Source organism: Haliotis rufescens, unplaced genomic scaffold, assembly GCF_023055435.1.
Source record: "Haliotis rufescens isolate VD_foot unplaced genomic scaffold, xgHalRufe1.0.p SCAF_1, whole genome shotgun sequence".
Classification (NCBI taxonomy): domain Eukaryota; kingdom Metazoa; phylum Mollusca; class Gastropoda; order Lepetellida; family Haliotidae; genus Haliotis; species Haliotis rufescens.
This window is the reverse complement of record NW_025963779.1, coordinates 24,017,129-24,036,299: the sequence shown is the minus strand read 5'-3', so window position 1 is coordinate 24,036,299 and position 19,171 is coordinate 24,017,129. Positions and strand designations below refer to the sequence as shown.

The 19,171-nt window shown below is 37.5% G+C and overlaps 2 protein-coding genes across 4 annotated transcripts in view; one reads left to right on the top strand and one right to left on the bottom strand.

Moving 5' to 3' along the window:
- Positions 1-3,312: 3,312 nt before the first annotated feature.
- The window catches only part of LOC124131645 (MFS-type transporter SLC18B1-like), a 37,889-nt gene continuing 22,030 nt past the window's right edge, over positions 3,313-19,171 (top strand). Inside the window, exon 1 of one of the 2 annotated variants that reach the window (XM_046495063.2) lies at positions 3,313-3,452. The gene's annotated coding sequence lies outside the window, so the exon portion shown is untranslated. Of the gene's footprint in view, positions 3,453-18,770; positions 18,984-19,171 lie in introns of those variants that run through there. The other variant, XM_046495064.2, reaches the window with a different exon arrangement.
- On the bottom strand, positions 12,092-14,709 carry LOC124131745. 2 transcript variants are annotated; one of them, XR_007220151.1, is made up of 2 exons: positions 13,480-14,028; positions 12,092-12,640 (listed from the first exon to the last, which is right to left on the bottom strand). XR_007220151.1 is itself a non-coding variant. In XM_048393572.1 (2 exons), exons 1-2 carry the CDS (start codon positions 14,574-14,576, stop codon positions 12,350-12,352), a joined length of 594 nt encoding a protein of 197 aa, XP_048249529.1. In that variant the 5' UTR covers positions 14,577-14,709; the 3' UTR covers positions 12,092-12,349. The 2 variants fall into 2 exon arrangements, 1 of the variants encoding a protein (XP_048249529.1); XM_048393572.1 differs by lacking the exon at positions 13,480-14,028 and adding an exon at positions 14,274-14,709.

The following is a 19,171-nucleotide window of genomic DNA, read 5'->3' as shown; positions in this document are numbered from 1 at the left end:
CATCAACGTTGTCCGCTTATTTTGAGACCATTTCAAACTGTTAGCCACCTTTTCAAAATATAAGAAAAACTTCTCAACATCACGTCCAGAGAAGGGCGGAACAAATCTTATCTGCTTTGAAAGATAAAAAAAAAATCAGTTTTATGTGAAGTGAAATCAACAAACAACCAACAAATGGTAAACAATCTACAACTGTATTACAAAATTATTTGGGTTTACAAATCAATATATATTACTGCGCAGCAATTACAATGGCAGTACACAATAGAGTGGTAGTACAATATCCAATGGCAGTATAAAATGTGAGAGCAGTGCAAAGGACAAGATAATAATCACCTCGCCTCAACAGTGGTCAAGCCAAGCTTCCGAGATAGGTCCAGGCTAAGAATCCATGGTAAAAAGTGTTCTTCACACGAAAGCGGGTCTTGATGTAATGTCAGATGAAATGTGAGGTGATAGACACGAGCCCGCTCCACTTACATAGTCTAACTGGCTTCCAGCACTTTCGACACAGTGCTTGACCTGTCCAGTGCCACTAGAACATCCCAAAATATTTCACATGTTTCTATAACACTTGACATCCATGCTATTCCGGAAGTTTAAAGATGAATCGAGCATTAAAGTATAATAACTTCCTCACCACTGCTTACATTAAATAGTACTATATTCCTGACAACTAATCACTTTCCAAATACAATGCAACGAACTTCTACTGAATCTCCTTCTCCTTCTTTCGATGTCAATGGCGGCTTACTAAGATACAGGTACTGACCAAATATCATCATTCCAGCACAAACTTTTATAAATGTTACAGAAAATGTCCCTATTTTGTCAAAGAGAAAGCCCTGCAGTGACCTTGACCTTGTGTGTTCATATAAATATAACTAAGTATACTGAGCCCTTTACTTACAGGCCAAATATGCAAAGTATCTAAACAATATCTATTTCTTATATATGGGGCTTAAAAACTTTTTTGTGTGAGTACTGTGTAGCCCGTGACTTAAAATTTGGGCCTCGGGTCCACGATGTAACAGTTGAGAGTAATCTGCATCTTGTAGATGTGTTTGTGCAGCGTATAAACGTTTAAGGTAAAATAATGATTAAGTTAGAGCAAAGATCAGCTTTGACTCACTAACACAGCTGGAGCATGTATTGATGGTCAAGGTGACCTACTTTTCATATCAATGGCATTTACCTCTGAGATAAATGAACACACAAAAAATCATGAATTTAAGACTGAAATGTAGGAGGTACAAAAAGGTCCCTAAAATGCCAAACTGCAAGCTTTTCAGTGACTTTATCCTTGGGAACTTACATGCCAAAAACTCTGGGTTACACATACATAGCTGTCAACCCCTGGATGTCTAAATAAGTGAAAAGCCAGGTGCAGGGGCTGCAAGCCCCACTGGGTCCAGGGCTAAGCCCTGGTGGGGGGCCGCAGGGGGGCGAAGCATCCCCCGGCGAAAACTGGTTTTGAATGATTTTTCTCGCTGTGTTGGTTGTAATCGCGAAAATTCGAAAGAGAAAAGCGTTTTATCTACATTTTATATGAATGCGTGATAATTTCTCAACCTTTCGTGTGAGCGTGACATAGGTGATAAATGCGTGAGACTCACGCGAGATGCGTGAGAGTTGACAGGTATGCTGACATATGGTATACAAAGTTTTAATGCTAGGATGAAGAAATTAACGCAAGCGTGAATTAAATGCGAAAAAATGCGAGTGGTCTCTGTTTGCATTTACTAAACTTCGCATTTATGTCTACGAAATGACTATCAACAATAAGACGGACTCACTGCATGCACACTTAGCAAATAGCGGAAATACCAACTTGTAATACATGTTCACAGGCTATCCCACATCGTCCTCCGACCCCACCCCCCCGAACGCTGGATATTTACCATCCCCAAACACACAAGCGTGATAACCTCTACATAATTTGTCGATCTGTCAACGATTTATTTTAAAAGCATCACTGCATAGTGTTGACCACCCACTGGTTTCTCTAGCTGGTGATCAACCATTATTTGTCATAATCAACAACATCAATATTAGCTTAACGCCAAAAACTGTGTATACCCTTAAGCCAAGCTCCTTGGTGTAAAGCACACACAATCCCGCCATATTATTCCTATTTCTTTGGTTCTGGAAATAGTTAATTCCTGATATCCGTGGGGATTCAGGGGAGGAATATTGGTCACAAGCAGCATAGTCTTGTCATCATCTTCCATATGCAAGCATGTCCACTAGCCTATCAAAGCCTAGACTTTAAAAAAGAAAAAGAAAAAAAAAAAAGAAGGCTGAACACTCTTGCTTTGGGGAGACGGTTTGTCATAAGACGGGATGAATTGGATCGGGTGGTCAGGCTCAGTAACTTGGGTGGGTGCATGTCATCGTATCCCAAACCCTGAAACGATGCGCATGGTGTCAGTCACCAGATTGTCTGGTCCAAAATAGATTATTTGCAGGTCGTCAAATAGATGAAATATTGCTGAGTGAGACATTAAACAGCAAACAAGCAATCTTCCGTTATGGATGGTTTATATATATATGAGGCTTGACAAAACACGGATGTGTTAAATAGAGGATTCATCACGAGTGTTTTTTAATATGGGAAATATCAAGCGAGTCTTAGTTAATCGGTATTTGCCGAGCCTTTGGCGACGCAAATACCGATTAACGGGACGAGGTTGATATTTCCCATATTAAAAAACACGAGTGATGAATTCTATTTATCATTTTCAAATTTTTGCTTCCAAATTAAGGAATAATTGCATTAAACATTAACATCAGCAACTTGTCGAAATCTTACGTATAGATCGTGCGTAGTGATACATGTTTTCCATAGCCATGTAAACCAAAATAAACAATTCGCTGAGAAAAAAGTTCCTCGGATTATTTTAAACAAAATACTTGAACAGACTTTTGCAGAATAATTGAAACTTTAATAACGGTAACAACAACGATTCTGTGTAATCTGATTAAATCTCTGGTGTAACTCTACTTATAATATATAGTTTCAAATCAAACCGCTCCCTCTTCCGGTTATCTAATTTGCATATCTAATTTGCATACTTATGTCATTGGGGTATGACATACATTTTTTTATGTCATAAGCTTATGTCATGGATTAAATGCTTAAGTTAAATGATAAATTCGGATATCACCATACAGGACTAATTAAATAAAATATGTCACAATTGTAAAAAACATTGGGAATTGATAATACAAATATGATGATATAAAGAGACAACAAAAGCCAACAGTGTGTCCCCACAAGGGGGGTAACTCTAAATTCCAAACTAACCCATATTCAGAAAGAGTTCGGCATCGCTTGCTTGTGTGTTGTGCAATGTTCTGGAAGTGCAGGGATGGGTTGAATTCAATGATATAAATCCCTTGCTAGACGACAGCCTTGTACACTGCTCATGTGAAGGTTATGGGGAGCTCAGGTGAGTTGTTTTTTTTTGTTTTTTTAGACATCGCAAACAACAACTCAGGTCTACGACCAACTCAGGTGTCCGTGCAACCCCAACTTGATGATAGCGAGTATTACATAATATATTCGTATGGAAAAAAATTCACTCCCCTTCATACAAACGTATAGGGGTGTGTGTTTTTTTTTAATTCGAATATATTATGCTATACCCGCTGTCAAGTTCCTGTGCGTTTCCCCAGTAAGTCTATGACGGTTGAATGACTTTAATGTTGGCACAGATGCAAAACAGGTTCTCTGGGGTCCAGAGCAGCTTTTAGAGAGGGGTCTCTCCACGTGCCGGTATTAAGTGTTTAAGAGGTCGCCTTCTGCCTAACAATTTCGGGACTCATGTGTGTGAGTAGGGTACACATATCTACTGTGAGTTTGGCACATAATTTCTGCTTTTGTATTGATATGATTTCTATTTTTGTATATTGATATTATTTAATTTTTATCCTTGGCTGCTCTGTTTATATACGTTCGAGTAGCAGTCCATCTCTCAGAAATAGAGTTAGTTTGGCCTTCGCTATTGCATCTCTTGGCTTTATGAGATCTATGACAGAGAGCGGATCTAACTGCAATTCCTGTTTTGACCGAGCTCAGGCTGGGGCGTGGTCTTGATTAACATTCCAGTAACAAACCATCATTTAGTCTTTATCGTGTACTCTCTCTCTCTCTCTCTCTCTCTCTCTCTCTTTCTCTCTCAGTTCAAATAATCAATGGATCAATGGGTTCACCGGTTTTTTAAATATTGTGTTCACAGGATAATAAAACTGGTTACTTTATTTCTCCAAGAATTGTAAAAAATATGCATAAACTTAATATAAACCTTGCCATGTACCCTGTTGGTCTAACCTTAACCTTATATGATTTTCCTGATAATTCAATACCAAAAGAATCTTTTTTTTTATAATTCTGAGATGAGATGAAGAGAAATAACCACATAATAATTAACAAATACATGTCCAATATGGAAATATTAGTTTTGTTTGTTTTGAAATATTCTTTTGTGTATTTGATTACGTAAAATTTTTGTTTATGGGTTTAATAAGCATCCCCACCTATGTCAAATACAGTACATCCCTATACCATGTATACAAAAGAGTGAATTTGGATAATCTACTGTGATCAATGAGGTTTAAGAAAACACTGTTAATATAATAGTAACTATGTCATTTGCCACTAAAATGTATATCTACCGGTAAATTATTTTTATGTTATCACTGGTTATGTACGTGGCCTATGGCTTCGTTATTACTATGTAAACATAAACTTCTTCTACCTCTTCTTTTTCTATGACATTACAGAATCTTTAGGTTGTTGTGACCTTTAGGTTAGTGTGACGTCTATCAACTGGGTTGATGTTGGTAATCTGGAGCAAGCTTGGGGTTTGTTCAGGAAAAGTCGTATGTTTGTACATTGTATTTAGTATTTAAGATGTAATACTGTATGAGACATTATCTCAAGCAAGTTAAGAGGTCATTCCCCATACATTTATTTTCTGCCATGTCATCCCATTGACACCGTAACTATCGTTCATATTAGTATGGATTATAGGATCGATGCCAGTTTTTAACAATGCATTTTTTTAGATTAATGAAAGATATTAAGAGACATTCCAGAATTATTACAATTAGACAACATTTGACAGAATTTAATGCTGGTTAGCTTTATGAAATATTGTTCCTGTTTAGTAACGTTTGATGGGGTAAGGTAAAGAAACTATGAAAAATATTATTTACCGCATTTTCAAAAACATAAAAACAGCCTCACAGAGTGGGCCAAATATTTGTGAGTCAGCTGGCTCCTACTTGTCTCTTAGCTACATTTTCTATAGATTGGGTTTTTATATTTGGGCCATTATTGGCAGTGGTTGACAGAAAGACATTTTACCAGACTTGGACTTCGGACTAATATATGTTGGATAAGAAGAAGAATATTTATTGTACAGAACACCCTGGTCATGTTGGTAGGGCAGGGTACAAACTATCTACATATGGGAATAAATATAACTATAAACATGAGAAGTAGATACACATAATGTACATTATATATGAAGATATTACATATTATTTTTATTCACAGTATATTAACATTTATATATATCATGAGGTTGCTAGCAGCGTACACTTAGTGTAGATACTGTGTTGACAAGTCACAATAATTGTAGTAAAGATTTAACGTCATATCTAGACGTTGTCTGTAAGATAGGTTCTTTAAAAAACATGTCAGAAATAATTTGTTTTGACATATTTTGCTTGTTCAGGGCAGAGGTTCACAATACTTGCAAAGATTTTATTGTCATTTTGGCAGTTTAATAGATCCAGTGTTTGAAGAAGTTACTGTTCTTGAGTATAGAGTAAACTTTTTACGCTAAAATACAACCGTGTCCTTGGGTATGCATAATACACTCCTACAATGAGTTTTGATGTTTTTTCCCTCAACAAAAAAACATTTACCGCAAGCAGCAGCTTAAATACCACTACAAATTTGTTAGAAGTCAGTCACTTATCATCGTATTTCACATGACTGTATCATTGATGGAATATTGCTAAGGCCACACTTTTTTTATTTCAGTTTCACAGATTTTTTCCAGTTTTTCCACAAAATAAAAATAGAAATATTTAGCTATATCAATTAATTATATAGTATGAAAGTCATTCTGACATGGAGTTAAGACTGCAGCTTGCTTCTTGAATCACTGATAGGGATGTAGACATGGATTTTATATATTACCATATTCGACGTAATAAGCGCCCTTCTTTAATAAGCGCCCCAAAGCGATATTTGCCAATAGATTAGCTAGTGAACAATCCCAATTAGCACCCCTTCCGATTGATCAGTGTAGACAAGACTTATTTATTCGCGTAAAATACACACTCGTGTGTTATATGCACCCTTAATTATGGGCAATTAAATTCTGGAAAAATATATCTCTCGTATATAAACATTTCAGGCTGTCAGCATATACCACGAAATTTATCTTTCAACTGTTTATTTGTTCACCAAAATAATATTCTAATAAGAGCCCCCTATTTCTAATTTTGAGAGCTCCCTGGGCGCTTATTACGTCGAATACGGTACATTTTATATTGTATAAGAGGATTTATATTACAAGCAGGAGGCATAATAAAAATAAATGTTTTATGTTTCATTTATTTCTTTTCCAGCTGCTTTTCAGAAAGGGTGGTGGGCGCATGAAATGAAAAATATCTAATGTGTGTCCTAAAGGTGGCATTAACATGGGAAATGGCCAGGTATCTGAAACACTGATGTTGGCACAGTTGCATCCCTTTGTTGCTAGACCACACTGACTGTGAGTTTGAATCACGGTCAGAATGTACACATGGTTCATCAAACCTTATCAAAATCAGGGCTACATCACTTAGTTAACTTCTCTGAGAGGCATTTAGAAAGTGGAGTTCTAAGTAAGGATAAAATATATGGATGAACAACTTCTTTATTACAATTAGGAGCGACGTTTCGGTGTAGGTTCTAACACCGTTATCTAGCAAGTGATGCTTGATAACAGTGTTAGAATTTCCACCAAAATGTTGCTCCTAATTGTAATAAAGAAGTTGTTCATCCATATATCTTGTCCTTACTTATCACTTAGTTAACTGTCATTTTAGTTGTTGAAAGAGGAGTTCAACATATAGTCATTCACCCACACAAATATGTATACTGTATTCGACGTAATAAGCGCCCCCAATATTTGCTAATATATTGGCGAGTGAACAATCCCAATTAGCACCCCTTCCATTTGTACTCAAGACTTATTTATTCGCTTATGATATGCACTTGTCTGTTATATGCACCCTTAATTATGGGCAATTAAATTGTGGAAAAATATATTTGTCATACATGAACGTTTCAGGCTGACAGCATAAACCGCGAAATTTATCTTTCAACTCTGTCTTTTTTTCACCAAAATGATATTCTTATAAGAGCCCCCTATTTCTAATTTTGAGAGCGCCCTGGGCACTTATTACGTCAAATACGGTATCTATATCTGTATTAATCAATACTGGTTTTAACACATAATCTATCATCAGCCTGTTATACATGTTACAGAGCTCCAGATAACTTTGAGAGCAAATGCGTTTTTACTCCAGGGTTTCTATTTTAATTGGGTTATTACATTTTTCATTGGGTAACCAGTATTTTTTCACTCATCCATTCATCACTCTATTGGGTTTTTCCCCGAATTAGTGAACATTTTAAGATTTTAAAAAAGTGAAATAATGTTTTAGATGTATATAACTGTACTAAATATAAAGGCTTGACTCTGAAAGTAAATTAGCTCGTAATTGTGTTTCAGAAATTAGCTCCTTTGTATGCATGCTGAAAGAGCTTCATTGGGTATTTACGCAGGCTTTTTTTTATACATTTGAGTTTTTCATTTAATGCATCTGTATGCAAGTTAATTGAAAGTAATTGGGTTTTGAATATTTTGGGAGGTATTTTATGCAAATATGCTGCTTATCTGTAGCTCTGATGTTACATGAAGCACCAATTGGTTTGTGACAATTGGACACATCTAACTGAACTGCGTTGTTTACATGTGACTAGCAATTGTGTCCGGGTGGTGTGAATAGCCTGCTCTGATGAGAAATCTTTATGACCAGTCATTTGGCAGGTGTGCTGCAGAATACAAACATGGTTTAACACAGTGTCACACCTGTTGGCATATCCATGGAACCAGTGTGTAAGTTGATCTGTGAGAAAAATCACAAGCTTTTCCATGTTTACGTTCGACAACAGTTATCATTAAGCTAGTGTGTCTAGTTCTGTTATTCAAGACTGAATTTTGGCTGGAACAAGTCTTTTTTGTTTAAGGTTTTGTTTGTTTGTTTGTTGTTTAACGCCGCACTCAGCAATATTCCAGCTATATGACGTCAGTCTGTAGATAATCAAGTCTGGACCAGACAATCCCATGATTGATATCATGTGCATCGATCCACACAGTTGGGATTTGATGACATTTATTAATCAAGTCAGCGGGCCTGGCCACCTGATCCCGTTTGTTACCTCATACGACAAGCATGGTCGCCTTTCACAGCATTTGTTTTACAAGTTAGCTTGCCATGCTAAATTATTTGATGTCCATGTTTTATTGACAACAACAATACCCTAAATTTTGTGTAAATAACAAAAATGTTAGAGAATATCATAATCAAAAAGGCTGCTTGGTATCACTTGGTATTGTGTGATTTTCGTTTACACAAACTATATATTTCACCTGAGCATTGCTCATTTTATCGTGTGTACGTGTTACAGTCAGTGTGTAAAATGACGAACATTTTCACTTTAGCAATTTATTAAACACCTAAATATTCTGTTACTTAACAAATTGACCGAAAAATCTGTCCATATATTTTATTATTGAAACACCACATACAATGTAACCTGCCTTGTCAAAGTTGACAAGGCAAGAGAAATATGAAAGACATATGTTGGGTTCAAGGTCATAGGTGTGGCAGGACTTGTGGGCTGCCCTGAGCTATATTATTATAATGAGATATTTAGCAACTTAGTTACCAGCAAGCAGTAGCAGCAGCAGCAAAGGGCAACTATGTTGCTAGCAGCAAAATACTAAGTTTCTGCTGAAAAGCAGACATGAATTAAGTTAAGCCAAAAAGTTCCCACCCGCTGAGAAGCAGAGGGACTGAACATATTCCCGCTGAAGAGGAGGTACCTGATAATTTTAATTCTTACTCTGTGATTAAGTAAGTATTTACATTTGTAGCCCACAAGAACCACGCCAACAGCACGCATATGCTAAGCCCACACCAAAGACCATGAACCATGAGCAGAGACCATATAATAGAGGGACGGCCCTCCCCAACAGTTTATCATAAACCATCAGCGCTACGGTCTGGCATGTAACTGATACACCCCGACACCCTGCTGTGTACCGCTGCAGATGCGCAATAGATGCGCAGGCATTCACGACTGACCATTCTGGTAACCACGTAAACAATATTACATAATATCCGGGGTAAGAGTTAATTCCCTTAGCCGAGATTTCTCCGACTACGACCAGCGACAATCCAATAAAAGGACGTCTCTTAGCGGATTACAAAGATTTTTTATGATATCTCTCATTAGAACATGTCAGTTGGCTGCAAATTATTTGCTGAAAATGTGTGTCTTCCGGGACATTTATTTCAATTTACATTCGCTACAGCCATGGACGACTTCATTCACTTGGACGATTTCGTTTTGGACCTAGATATGCCACTTGAAGAATTCCCTCTCTTCGACCAGGGGTTGGTTTCGGATGACTCTTGGTCTAAATAGAATGACAGTGATGTTACCGCTACCAAGCCGTTGGTAATACCTCCCAAAAAGTTTCACTCAAAGAAAAAGATAGGAAATGAAAATATGACGTCTGTCCACAAGCGTAAGTTTTCGAGGGCGTGTGAAGAAAAAGCTGTTCCGATATCAAAAGTATTTTATAACGTATTCTATTTGTTTTAAAAATCAGTTAACATATCTCATTTTATGCTGCAATTGTTAACTATTATAAATAAACAAATATACCAAATCTACTACGAACGCCACAGAAAACTACGATGCGGTAAATTGCACAGGAACTCAGGAAGTGTAAATAAAACTCATCCAGAAGCAGGGAAGACACTTGTAACATATCACCATATTCCTGATGTTCACAAAATATATCTCCAGATTATCTTCATATCTTATAATAAGTCCAGACTAGATTTACTTGCAAAAATGCATGATCACCGACTGGTGTAAATGCTTTACTATTAGCCAGAAAAAAAATGACGCCATATTAATGTTTTTATTTCATGTAAATTCGCTACTATTTTATAATGCTAATAGTTCCAATGAATTAGAAATACACATTAAACTACGAGCGTTGTTAAATGAATTTTCGATGTGTCCGACAATGGGCTTCGAAAGAATCAAATGTTATTGGTTAATGCCAGTTTGGGGCTAGCAGTGATAGTGGGGTTTGCCGGAGCGAGGTAAGTTTTTTTTTCAAAAAAAGGCTACTGTTAAATTCCAAAGCAAAGAGGACGATTATAATTTTACAATCGTTATTCGATATTACCCGATTAGATTGATATTTCAGCATACAAATAATTAGGTATTTCAGGTATAACAATATAGCTTCAACGAGCATGGTACCAGATATGTACTAGTATATCGTAAACTGTAGTAACGTTTGTTGTTTTCAAAATTCTTTCATCATAGTTTTCTATATCTGATCAATGAAAAACAAACTTTAAACTCTAACCAGGAACGAAGCATGCAACTATTACTATTAAAACAAAACAAACTCTGACATATGTAAATGTATTTTTCACAGAAAAGGACAATAGACCATTTATATATTTTACTGAATGACACCTTCGACCTTGTTGTCTGGAACTTCTCTCCCGACGACTGCCGATATAATCCTTCTTCTTTCTTGGCATTTACAAAGCAAATGATAATTTTATTATACAAATATTTCATGTAACGGATTTTTATTTTTGTATGATGTTTTCATTGTTGTGTAAATACACAAAGTAAGTAGTACCTTCATCATATTTATATTATCATGATTGGGTTTAGGCCAATATCATTTTGCTCATAATCAATATTTACACGGCATAAAATAAATAATTGATTAAATGTAGTCATGATTTATACAGACAAAATCTACAGAAGATAACAAATATGCAGTATTGTAGTATGTAGTATATGCGCGATATGTGATAGAAGCCTAACTGAAACAATGTTAAACTAACGAAGAAATGGCGAAAGCAATGGTAAAAAAAATACACGTTTTACAAAAACAATTCTAATATCATACAATATAAGTCAGTTTGTAGAATGTTTCAAAGGATATATGCGGATGATAATCACAGACAAAATGCATGTTATGTCGTCTGCTATATGGTAATTTAACTTAAAATATGTGACGTAAAATATGGCCTTGCGCCAAAAATCATACCAAAAAAACTACTGATCGTACCTAAATAACGTTGGTATCAAGCCAAAGGGGAAATCGTGATGAATGTAAAACTATTAAATTCAGGACCGATAATAGGAACACATTCGTCTGAAAGCATGCGAAAATTAAGAGTTGTGGTGTAATTATTTCGCGAAAATTCAGATTTAGTCCCATTTTCTGGAGTCAAAATCTGAAATTTCGCATCCGCCCTAAATTTGTTAATGGCACTAAGCCATGTTTTAACATATCTCCTTTTTATACACCTAGGTAACCAAGGACTTTCATTGCGAATTAGAGACCGTTATTGAAAATCAAAATCTGCACTTTTGCCGATTTTACATGCGCGCCATTTTGTTCTCTCGGACAAAGACAAAGCGTGATCACAGTCATCAAATACAGTGACAACGACATGCTTTAAGGCACCAACAAATCTCAGTTGTAATGTTAACAATGTTAAGAAATACATGAGTGTAATTATGTATTGTGAAATATATCTTTTGCATGGGAAAAAAAGGCAACAACGATGACTGCAGTGAACGCGTTTCTGCTCGCTTCCGAACAGGCTGCGCAGTACAAGCCGTAGCACTGATGGTTTCGCGCATAGGCTAGAGGGCCGTCCCTCTATTATATGGTCTCTGCCATGAGGGACCCCCTAACTAGCCACAGAAGAAAGAATTTAGTGTCACTTGCTTGTTTACCTGCTACCTACATTTGGCATCAGTTCTTCGCGGATTGAGCTTATCAAGATTTGCAGTCCTTTGACTGAGAGGTGCACCCTGTTCCAGACATACAGGGAACTGTCCCCAGCACAAACCTTGGGATGCTGAATGTGCACCCAACCAAGCTCCCTGACCCAGTTGTCCAACCGTCTGTTGACCTTCTCCCTGGCCATCTCCACAGCATCATAGCAATTGGCTCCATGCCAGTGCCTCCTTGGCAGCATCATGCATGTCGGACCAAAGGATGGTGGTCTGAGGCATTAACAGATGCAGCCTCAACATAGCAAGGTGAATGTCTAGGTACAGCTGGCTGGCCTTCCACTTGCAAATATCGTTTGAGCCCAGATGTATAAGTATGGCCCTGGGATGCTGGCCAGTCTTGCCACAACATCCCACTGCGAGCCATCCACAAGTAATTGGAAATCCAGCCAGACCGGCTCTCTGCCAGGAAGCACTGGGCCCCGGTAACTTGACCTGAAAGCAACAAGGCACAGTGGAATGGTCCCGATTAAACAATGCAGTCAAGTACACATTTTAGGTGTGCGGAAACATGTATATGATGTAAAGGAATCTGACCCCCATCTACCAAGCTGTTTGATTAAGTCTTGACTCATGCCATTGACTGCTGCTGAGGTTGCTGCACCTATTCTGAAAGAATGAGAAGAGGAATCATTTGTGTTGAAGCTGCTGTTCGCCAAAGCCTTCTTTAGAATTGCCTGAAACTGATATCTTGATAGAGCTGTGTTGTCAAAGTGAACAAACACTGAGTCAGCGCCAGTTGGGCGGTCATGGAAATAACCCTTGACTAGTGCGACTGGGCACAGAGGATGATGTGGAATAGCTGTAAGGGTGATGGAAACCCTGTTTTGAGCCCTGTCACCTTTGGAGTGCCTAAGGATCAATGTTACCTGTCCCCGATCTGCTTGTAATATCATGTCCTTCATGGCAATCCCTAATTGGCCTGGTTTACTTTGTACCAGCTCACCTGCTCTGAAAAATCCAAAGAAAGCAGTGGAAAACACAGCTGTGTAGAGTTTAGTTTCAAAAGTTGACATGCAAATAAATGGTAAACTTGAAATAATGGCTTGGAGCAAATTGACTGTGTTACGAGTGGAAGTGGAACGAAGGGATACACTCCAAATCCATTCGCACAATGAAAGGATCGCACAACAATTAAGACAGATATTTATTAACAATGCATGATAGATTACCAATACAGCTGAGTTTAGTATGGGAGAATTAGGCTTGGGCTACCATGTACAAATAATATCACCATCAAAGGGCTACAGCAAATTGTATACTTATATAGTCACCCTGATTTCCATGTTTGATTGTTCACTCCACTCCTTGGTCCACGAAAACACATATATCCATAGTTGCACATAAGCTCACACTGCAAGTTTTCCAAGGCACACGTTTGCAAATATCAGCATGATTTCTAGTTCAGTTTCACAAGCCCCGACATGGGATACAATCTCTCACACAGTGTTCTGAACTTTAACATTAAAAATGAGGAGGTTAAAATACAGGTCTGGCCAACACCCAAGAAGCAGAAAAACCTAACTATTTTTGAATCCCCCCAACCTTATACTATAATGCTGATTAGCTACAAGCTTCACTTGTTACATAATTACTTAACCCGCTCAGGCAGCCAGCTCCCCAGGTGTAGTATTCAAGCAAAGTTACGCAACCCAAGCCTTCTTGTTTCAATTCAAGTCTAAATGCATCTGATATACTAACAAACATATAAAAGCATACACCCATACACATAACAGACTGTAATAGGTTTGCGAGTGTCAGAGTTGCGCTTGCCCTTACTCATACCAGATATGAGCTTCCGCATCAAGAAATGATCGGTGCAGTCCAACATGTCCCTTAGCTTATGGTAGGTAGATATAGCCAGAGACCGTATATCGGTATATGTGTAGGAGAAACCATGTCTCCGAGGAGACCTGGTTTGTCCAACTTATAAACCGAAGAGACATGGTTTGTCCAACTTATAAACTGACTCATCTCAAAGACAACGTTTTTAATTAAATAACTGTAATATCAGGGGTTTACGATGATTGTAAGCCCTCCTGCGAGGTGTTACAATCGTTGGCCATACCTGGGACAGCCCATGTATTGTTCTGGAACCCTGCAGCACCTCGACCGCCGTCTCGTATGTTGACCATGTGTTACTGGCCAATGACTGTTTGAGTAGTCTTCGTGCTTCTTCATTTAGAACGTCCACATGTTGTGTGGCAGCGCGTGGAGCCAGGTCTGCTGTTGGTGCTGCTTCCCGAAAAAGTGCCCACTGGAATCTCGAGAGAGCATCAGCAATGACATTTGCATTTGTGTTGATATACTTAGTTTTTAAAAGAATGTTGTGCCTGAGGCATAGCAAAACCAGTTGTCTGACCAGAGCCATAGTTCTTGGAACCTTACAGGACTGCTTGTTGATGATGTTAACTACTGTCTGGTTATCACAATAGAAAAGTACCCTCTTGTTGGAGAGAGTCTGACAGACAGTACAATTGGAAATAACTCTAGGTTACACACAACCAAATGTTTTCTCATAGACTTCTATAGTAACGTTATAATTTTTTTTTTAAATAACTAAGCATTCAACAGCTATTACCTGTATGTGTGTGCACAGTTTGGCCTTAGAGCAGCAATAAAAAAATAAAAAATGACTAGCTTAGCCAGCTCCTTTTCCGAGTACAGTAAGCTAAACACACCACCCCCAGTTTCGCACCAAATGTCACCTACTTGAAAATAGTTGTGGTCACATTCAGCATAAGTCATCATGTTGAAAAAGACAGTACTAAATATAGAAAAACATGGTCAGTTTTAATAACTGGATGGATGTTCATTTGAAAGACATAAAAATCTTACAGAATATCCTCCAATCACAGCCTGCAGATATCTTTCGATCTGCACTGAAGGCTCCCTACGAAAACCGCACTGTCCAAACTGGTTCTGATTTGTTGTAGTAGAACCTCTAACAAAGTCAAGTCCTTGGTCATGAGCATGTTAGTCCATTGTCGTGGCCAATGATCACTCGTCCAGTGACCCGGGAAATAGGCTCCAAAACCTCATTGAAAAGCTGCAATGTACTATTGCCATCCCACTGAGCTTGCTGAAAGATTGAGATGCCATTATAATGGATGAAAAACTCTAGCCAGATAGACAGGTCTTCTTTCAACCCCTTTGTAAGACATATGCGATGGAATGCAGATTGGACTCTGCACATTTGATCTATCAACCTGCCAGAAAGCCTGACCCATGGAGATTGCCCTGCAAATAAAGTTAAGAATAAGCCCAAAAATTGAGAATTGCTGTACAAAAACTGGGTGCAGAAAATTTTGTCAGAATTAATTTTGATTGATGAAGAGATTTTGATGACGTCATAGGAAGTAGAATTATGACCTAAGTGGCAGGAGATTGGAAGAGGAAATGATGTGACAGAGGTAAACAAAGAGGTGCATTATGGTTTCAATAAACCAATTAAGTGAGAAGCACTAAATGAAATTATGATAACAAATTTCAAATATTTTGATGTTTCATCACCCAGGGGCTGAAAATGATAGGATTAAAAGAAAACTATATTCGAAGTACAATTCTATTTTTTTTTAGCTTCTTATCTGATCATGATAGTCTATTGTGATTTAAGTCCTTTGAACTTCTTTATAAATTTTGGTCAGTCTGTTAAATAATCAGATAGAGTTTTCAGTCATTTTGTTTTACACATTTTATCCATTGTCTATGTGAATAATAATTTACACATTGATTGTATCATATACATGCCTACAAACAAAAGGGATTGTGAAAACAATGACTTAGTGGTGTTGTCTGTCTTGCATTGAAGAACTTCTTAGCAATAATGTAGAGGAAATAGAATCTTTCTGCTAAATTCTACAGAAAATGAATAAAAACAAAATGCAAATATCGTAATTACAATTAACCAATGTTTTATGTATAATATTAGGCAGTTACCTTGTTCAAGGCATGTATCTGTAAATATCCACGTAAAGGAAAAATACCCTATACATCTGCAGCTGTACAAAGAAACATGTTAGATGTCACACATTTTATAAAATATATATAGCGTTTTGGAATAGCATGACCCATGTTCGTTTCTCAACTGATCACATTAGTTTGTTTTAGGTATTTCACACAGGTGTCAAGTCTCATAGGAGATCAGCTGATATAGCACACATGACAACTACTTTCATGATGTCCACAGTTCTTTAAAAAAAAAGTCCATTGTGTAAGATAACAATGAGCAATTAATCCATGTATGATCATCTAATTCTTAACACAAAGCATGTTGTTTTTACATTGGCACTTCACGCCCAGATATGGGTGTAATCTGCATGCTTCAGTCAACCTGGACATATAAACACTTACTTTGGCAAATCCACTGTGAACAATCAATCAACATAATCCTTTGATGGATGTTTTTTTTTGTAACTTTACTGATCATTCCTCTCTTGCTGCATTGTCAGGAGGTGGTCGGGTAGCCTAGTGGTTAAATTGTTTGTTTGTCATGCCAAAGACCTGGGATCAATTACATAACATACATTTCACTCCTCTACAGACCTGGATTTATAAGCCAAACTTAGATTAAACGATATCCTAGACACAAGAAATGCCAATTGGGAACCTTTGTCAGGTAATCTGAGTGTTGCTTCTACAAATTATACCTGACTCGTGAAGATCTGGGGTAGAATTGGTCTTCGGCAACCGATACTTGCCATAAATGCTGACTATGCTTGTCATAAGAGGCAACTAACGGGATAGGGTGGTCAGACTTGATGACTTGGTTGATGCATGTCATCACATCCCAATAACGTTGATCAATGCTCATGATATCAATCACTGGATTGTCTGGTCCAGACTCGATTATTTTTCAGACTGCCGTCATATAGCTGGGATATTTCTGAGTGCGGCGTGAAACAACAAACAAACAAACAAAACTAATTATACCTGTTATAAATTCATTAACTGAGCATCAAGTGAATGACGACAAATACACAAGTGAAGGGTTATACCATGAAAGATGGATGACAACAAGGGAGTAGTAATTGTTGTATTATATGCAATTTAGTTGTGGGATGATACACCGATGTATCAGTGGATCCTGATATTTCACTTATTGATACATGCATCCATCACAGTTGCACACACTAAGTAAAAAGTATCAATTCTTACCTTAAATGTATTCTTTAATAAATGTCACATTAAACACTAAATAGTCGTGAAAATTAGAAGTGAAAAAATTAATATTTTAATCCATTGCACCATACTTGCCACTGCCAACTGTAAATCATCAGTGTGCCAGGTATTTGAATATCCTGTCTATGAAAAATATGGGTTATTCACCACAAATACGAGCACATACAAGTATCGCGATATGTATCGGATTGTGAGCAAGGTATCGTGATAAGTATCGGATTGCACAGTTGGTGTATCATTCCAGCCCTACTAAATCATTGTTGCAAAAATAATGTGTACACATATTTGCTGTATACACAATTGTACATTGACTTTAATGGTTTGTTTTATTATGCCCCACCATAATGATGTATTTTAGGGGATGTAGAAACATGGTCCGTCCGTCACATTTCGTTTCTGGTGCATAACTCATACACCTCCAGGTCCACCCCTCTTCAAGACAATACCCATCCATTGGACATGTCCGACTTAGGAAAAGTGAGACGAAAATCTTACAAGCCATGTTCTGTGTTTTGTTTTTGCCACTCAAAACAGGACATTTTACATAATTAACATGATTCATAAAAGATGAAGGATAGTGGAATAGAAGGGCAAAATAGTTTCAGCAATACGTTCATCTTTGCCATCATATCATGGTTTTCAACTGCTCTAATTAAGCATGTTAAGCTGAAGCACTGTGAACATGTAATTCTCATTGTAGCCTCCAACCTAGTCCTGCACCATGACCGTGGAATATATTTATTTTATGAAAAAAAAATAATCTAGAAATGCATACAAAAGCAAGTCAAGCCAGCTCAAGCTAGCTCTATTCCACATGCTGAAATCAGCATAGGGAATTTGTTTTATATTTTTAGAGTCAAGAAGGATATTGTGTAATGTAAGATTTCAGAGACTAAATGTTAGTCTACCTCCAACCCCATAGAGCTGCGTAACAGCTAGGCCTCAGTGGAGAGGCTTGTATTATTTCAGTTATGAAAGGGTACTGCATCACGTTCAATGATACATTCAACATGAACACATTGGTTGCAAAGCAATGGATGGATTCAATTAAAATATTTGATTAGATTTCCACAGTATATGACATGTAATAATGTGTACACAGTTAAAAATGTTTGTAACCTGACCAGTGATATTAATGACAGTGTCATTTATTGGCAGTCTCAGTGCGTGTGTGGGGTAAATGTAGAATTTCAATTCAGTTATTGATTCAGAATATTGTTTCGACCTTTGCTTTGCCTCTAGAGGTTTGAGTCAGTGGTCAATTATGCTGTGACTGTCGCCATATGTTTGGAAACCAGATACTGACCCCCTTCAACAGCGGTAGCCTGACCACTTTCCTTGCTGTAAGATAACAGTATGCAGTTATATCACCGTGGCCTACATAGACAGTTTACTGCATGTGTGGGATGATATACACCGGCTATCTATGGTATACAATATTAGATGCTGTGCTACTATCAGGATAATGTCTGATAATACTTTCAAAGGATATGATAAATCTTTGTATTGTCTAATGGAGGGGATAGCTTTCAAGTCACAATCTTTCCTGTTGGTTTGTTCCGACAGTGACCCATTGTGAGCCTCATTAGTGAAACAGGTAAGTCTTAGTGATCTGCGACAAGTTCCTATCAAGCAGACCCGTGATGATCCGGGGTAGAATAGGTCTTCAGCAATCCATGCTTGCTGTAAAAGGTGACTATGCTTGTTGTAAAAGAAGACTAAGTGAGTGAGCTGAGTGCGGCATTAAACAACAAACAAACAAATCCTATCAAGCAAGATAACTTG

Bases quoted from the DNA above. Each gene is read 5' to 3' on its own strand.
- LOC124131745 (XM_048393572.1), bottom strand. From the start codon at position 14,576: ATGGCTCTGGTCAGACAACTGGTTTTGCTATGCCTCAGGCACAACATT. The intron at 12,641-14,273 runs GTATGGCCAACG...TGTTGCTTTCAG, and splicing joins CAATACATGGGCTGTCCCAG to GTCAAGTTACCGGGGCCCAG.